Source organism: Merops nubicus, unplaced genomic scaffold (assembly GCF_000691845.1).
Source record: "Merops nubicus isolate BGI_N331 unplaced genomic scaffold, ASM69184v1 scaffold14441, whole genome shotgun sequence".
NCBI lineage: Eukaryota > Metazoa > Chordata > Aves > Coraciiformes > Meropidae > Merops > Merops nubicus.
In genome coordinates, this window is record NW_008588049.1 from 31,319 (window position 1) to 37,309 (window position 5,991).

The 5,991-nt window shown below is 39.9% G+C and overlaps 1 protein-coding gene across 1 annotated transcript; it reads left to right on the forward strand.

The window, feature by feature from the left end:
* The first annotated feature begins 1,312 nt into the window (after positions 1–1,312).
* LOC103781433 (granzyme A-like) lies at positions 1,313–5,991 on the forward strand. The gene is made up of 5 exons (XM_008949152.1): positions 1,313–1,373; positions 2,117–2,261; positions 3,941–4,079; positions 4,782–5,054; positions 5,833–5,991. Exons 1-5 carry the CDS (start codon positions 1,313–1,315, stop codon positions 5,989–5,991), a joined length of 777 nt encoding a protein of 258 aa, XP_008947400.1.

Genomic DNA, 5,991 nt, shown 5'->3' on the forward strand with positions numbered 1-5,991 from the left:
ATTTAAAAAAAAAAAAAAAAAAAAAACACAAAAATGTAAAAATTTGCAGTACAAAAAATAAAAGTACAAAGTACAAAAATGAAAGAAAATTAAAAGCTTGGAATAGTGTTGCGGTGCACAGGGCTGTCACCCTGTTACACAGATGACGGTGTCTCTGATGAGCCACATCATTGGCAAAGAGGTCTGCAGTCTCTACAGATAGCTCCACATCTGCCTTCTTCAGAGAAATGACCGATAATTACCCTCTGTCCCAGGTTACAGGGAAAACAGAGGGGCAGGACACTGGCCAATTTGAACCAGCTGTCTGTCCAAGGTCTTCTACGGGTAAAATTCACATCAGGTTGGACCAACTGAGCTCAAAGATTTGACACAGCCAGAATGCATCAGCTTTCAGCAGGCTGACTGTACTGGTGCTCAAGTTTTCAAGACGTCTTCCAGCCTGTGTCATAGTTGCGCTTCACTGAGGGTACCTGGTTAGTTAATAGAATATCTGATATTCCAAGTTATTTAATATTAGTGGCAGTTATTTCTATTAGTTGAGTATATATTTGGAAGTGAGGAACTATTTCATTACAAGGCCCTAATAAGATATATTCAGTTTTCAGGACTCAATTCAGTTGCCTAAAACTGATCATTTAGTGACATTTGAAATATCCTGTGTTTCTCAGACATGGGCACAGGTCTGTCAAATCTGACATAGTACCTACAGAAGACCCATGGTTTTCTGCACCAGGAGGCAGACCTGAGACACCTTAAGACACTTTAAATTACCTTAGCTCTAGGTCAATAAACCGCACTTTGTGCTCATCCAGTGCAGAGCTAACGAGGTAGGATCAGATGCTGAAGGCAGCAAACATCAGGTTCTTGGCCTTGAGGGGCCCCTGGACAGCACACATAACTCTCTAATGAGGAAGGGGCTGGGATTTATCTCTGACCTGGAGGGCACTTGGGGTGTCTAAAATGAAACTGTATGTCTTCAGGTGGGCAGCTGAGCTCAATTTATGTGAGTTGAGTCACACTGTGCAACTGGAGACACAGTGGCTTGCAAGGTTTCACTCCGGTACTCATCTATTAGCTCTCTGCAAATGCTACAGAGGGAACGTGACAGGGGGCAGGTCCTGTCTTCCCACCACAACAGAAGATGCAAGTTCTCACTAACACCTCTGCCATAAGCTACACTGTGAGGAGTTTTTTTTGCCTTTGTCACAGTTGCAAGTGTCAAATACCCTTACAAGGAAAAATAAAACTCACATCCTGTTCGTTGAGATATATATATTAAACAGTGAATAAGGAGGAACACTAAACAGAAACCATGGGAGCTTTCCTCATCTTGTTCACCTCTGCTGCTGTCATTCTCCTGGTAATTCATGGAGGTAAGTGCCCAATTCAATCCTTTTGAAGGTAAACACTGATGTACAGACTTCTGCTCAAGCCAAGACGTATTAATGTAGAGGAATTAGTCACAAACTATTTGAGCTCTTACTATTAGCTCTTTTCCACTGTCTGCAAGTGTTTCATCTTTCATACAAACAAATAATTTTGAATGGGTATTATTAAGTAGAGATGGACTGAAGACAGCCTATTTGAAGAAGTTCTAAGCAGCTGACATAATGATTATCTGACCTTTTTCTCCAGAGTCATACAGACCCACAGAATCTCTTGATTTTCTGTTTTTCTGAAAAAAATAGCTTATAATGTAATGTGACTTACACTATATAGCCCAGTTTCCAGGTCTCCATCTAAACCACATATTTTACAACATATATTATGTGGCAGATCTGAGTCTGTTTACTCACAATGAAAACAAAGAAATTAACCATAGCAGCAAACTTCCAGAGAACAAACCTGTGCAAAAGCAACAATAAATTGGTGCTTTGGGGGTTTTCTTGTCAAAGTTCACCCCACTGATCTAATCTTGGTCCCATTGGAACACACAGAAATAGTACTGCTGAGCAATTTAAAAAGTCTACCCTGAAGACCAGCATTGTAACATACGGACATACTTGTGTGTCTGCATACTTTTGATTAAGAGAGGCTTTTTTTTCTAAGAGAGTCTGAGTGTCTTACAGTATTTACTACCCCAGCTGTATATATTCTGACTTATTTTCATTTTTAGGTTTGTGTGTGGATATCATTGGAGGAACTGAAGTAGCACCACACTCGAGACCATTTATGGCTCTAATCTACGGAGCAAAGGGAGCTGTTTGTGGAGGAGCTTTGATTAAGGAAAACTGGGTGTTGACAGCTGCCCACTGTAATGTGTAAGTTCTTACTCTAATTGTCTTTAGTGAGTATCTGAATGACTGTCCTGACTGAGATTGTCCTTAGTGCATACCTGGTGTCTCTCTTCAAGAAGGCAAGTTGATAGCCGGTGGGTTTGTGCATTTAGCATGATCATGTTCTGATTGCTGTGTTTTATAATTTACATTGACAATGTGCTTCTCTGAGTACAAAGTAATATAACGAGCTATGCTGATCTTCACTGTTTCTGAAGAGATATTTTATAAACTTCCAGCAGTCTAAGTAGCTGTTCAGAAAACAGAAATAAATCCTTTCATTTTGTTCTGTAATATGATATGCAGTAAAAAGACATGAAGTTCACCGCAGAAAGAGACAGCATGCAGTTATAGAGGAGCAAGCAAAAATCCTCCGGGCAGATCACAGGAGACACTGAGAGATCTCTGCTCTCCTGGATATGTTGGCTTGTCAGCCAAACTTTCTTCTTTCTGTCTGACTTAGTACGTAAATGGCTACTTGGCCCCGCCGAGCCCTTTAGCAAGGCCAGATGTGAGGCTTAAGTGACACACCCCATCCCTTGCCTGTTTGGGGAGGACTGGAGCTGCTGCTGAGCCAGACCTCACACAAGCTCTGTCAACAGCCTGCCTGGGACCATTCAATCACTGAACTCCACAGACATCAGAGAAATGTATCCAACTCTCTTGTCCCCATCCAAACGGGGAGATATATTGGACCTACTACAAAGAAGACACAGGGCCTAAAAGTTGTCATATTAACTAAGGTAAAGAGAGTTTTCAAATGAGATCAAATTTAGGAGAAAGTTGAATAAATAATTAATGATGCTCAGTCAACAGTCAGACAGCTCTTCATAACTGAAGGAAAGGAGCAACCACTTTCTCACTGTTGTGTTTGCCACAGTAAGATGCAAATGAGAGCCAACCCACACATCTGCTCAGAGTATTGTCCCATTCAACTATAACATACATTGTTCCCTCACAATCGGCTTTACTTGTGGTCTGATAAAAAGGTCTGCTTGGACTGCTTGACCAGGAGTGCCAGACTCCTGGTTGCTATACCAGAGAGCCCTGACGGCACAAGTCTGTCACCACTCCAGTATCTATTAAGCATATGAAGTTGCAGAACAAGTTAGCAAAAGGGAATGAGCTCTGTCTTACATGGACTCAGAAAACAGTGTTGGGATGGTGCTAGGAGAACACAGTGGTACAACTCAGTCCATTCATGAAGCTCTCTGAAGCGTTGTGAACTATTCTCTTACATTTTCATCACAAATTGCAGAGGGCTCAGTTGGTGAGACCACTACCAACAGCAAAGCCGATGCATCCACCCATCATTCAGTTCCCAAAGGGAAACAACAGGGGTAGGTTGAGAGTAAAGTACCTGACAACAGTCTATGTTACTGAAAAGCTGAAAATAAGGTAGCATGAATTTGATGCACTAAATGTTGGGAGGGTTTTTTTTTTTTTTTTTTGTTTTGTTTTGTTTTGTTTTGTTTTGTTTTGTTTTGTTTTTAACTACTTATAAAAACAGGGTAATATCTTATCTTTTTCTAAATTACTGTTTCTTTTCAGGAATGAGAGAAGAGATTCTGTAGCAGTTGGACTTTGTAGCACCACATTTAACAGCACAGAGTTATGGAGTTACAGCAAGTGAATCCCATTAACCACACTGTCTCTCTTTTCAGGGAAGGAGGCAAAGTTATTCTTGGAGTTCACTCACAGAAAGCAAAAGAAAAAGAAAAGCAGGTTTTGCAGATTGCAAAACAAATTCGCTACCCATGCTACTATTCCAGTAGTAAGGAAAATGACATTATGCTGCTGCAGGTAAAGACTTACACATTACTTACAGAATACTGATCTCCCATGATGTACCAGTTTCTTTCTTCTTGCACAGGAGATGAGATAAGAGAGTTTCTAGTGCCTTTTTTTAGGAGGGTGATAAATCTGGCCTGCTAATCCATCAGACTGAGGAACTGGGGATGCACTGGGAACTAAGGCAATCAAGAATTCCTGTAATGCATGCCAGTGCTAGAATTACAAAAATCCTGGAGCTTGGCCAAGATATCTCAATTTCTGCCTTTTCAGTGAAAGAATAAAGATTGTCCATGGAAAGACGCATATTTCACATATAGAAATAATTTGGTTAAAACCCCTAATGTTCTGTCTGAAAACTGGTTCTAATTAAAAATGTCTGACTTCTCTGATTCTCAGTTTTGCTTGCTTCAGTGATTACTGTTATTTTGTCCTGCCAATGGTCTGAGAGCCAGAGAAGTAAAATAGGGTATTTGTTACAGCTAGTATTTCAACAGAAGCTAAATGGGTTTTCATGAGACAAAGAGTGCTAATTCTTCTCATTCTTACATTGATTACATAAATCTTGTCACAAAGAACTGAGGAATCTCAAAAAGGGGTTGCACTAATCCCCTGTTACCACAATAAAAACTATTCAGCCATTATCATGCAGGGGTTAACTTGCAAATCTGATAGACACTGCCATGTAAGAACTATTTTCCATATCTTCTACAGCTTCAGAGAAGAGCAAAGCGTACTAAAGCTGTGCAACCCATTCCCCTGCCTACCTCAGATGACGACCCGAAACCAGGAACAGTTTGCACAGTAGCAGGATGGGGCCAAACTCGCAATTATCCAAGAAAGGTTTCTGATACCTTGAGGGAGGTCAATGTCACTGTCATCAGTAGGCAAGTCTGCAATGACAACAATCATTATAAAAACAACCCTGTTATAACAGAAAATATGATATGTGCAGGGGCTAAGAATGGAGGAAAAGACACATGTTCTGTAAGTATATTTACTGTCTGTATCTGCATAGATTATATCAGAAATAAAATACAAAGTGCTAGCTGCTACACACATCATTTCTGCCTGTCTTCAGTTCATGGAATAATTTTATTAAAAATAAGTGAATTTTCCAAGGCTCATTCTTCTAAGCCCTAAATCAAAAATTCCACCTGACAAATTCACCTCCACAGACCTTGGATATTGTGCTTTTATCCAGGCAAGGATGCTAACTATTCTCTTCTTCAAGAAAATCATTCTGATAGAAAAAATGGCCACAGAACAGCTTATGAACCCATTCTCAAGCAGCTCACTTCAGCAGAACAACTGCTCTGATGTCAGAGGGATTTTAAACAAGTTTTGCTGATATGGAGCATTTTGACTGGGCCCCAAGTCAAATGCGCAAGTGGATAAGAACTACCATATTTTAAAATATTTAAATATTGAATTACGAGGTTACAGAGAAGGTACCAATTTCTAGAGACTTTATGCTTTTCAAGAGGAAAGATTCCAGCTTTTTCTTTTCATATTTAAAAAAATTAGCAATTCCTCAGCACTGAGAGAGATTCATTCCCCATTATCCACACTTGAAAGATTAGACTGAAGTATTTTTCTTTTTTGCTAATGAAAATTTTGACTTCCAAGGAGGGGAAAAAAAGGAAATCCACAATAGTACCATCTACATTTTTATTTCCTCTACACAACCAGTGCAAATTTTATTTAGAAGTATTCTTTAGCTTTTGTAAAGTTGAATGACAAGGTTTTTTTCCTTCTCCTCCAGGGGGATTCTGGTGGACCTTTAAGATGCAATAATGTGGTGAGAGGCATCACTTCTTTTGGGAAGCTGAAGAAGTGTGGTAGTGTTGATGGCCCTGGTGTCTACACTCGACTCACCAAGAAATACCTTCAGTGGATAAGGAAAACCATTGGGGGAGCCTAA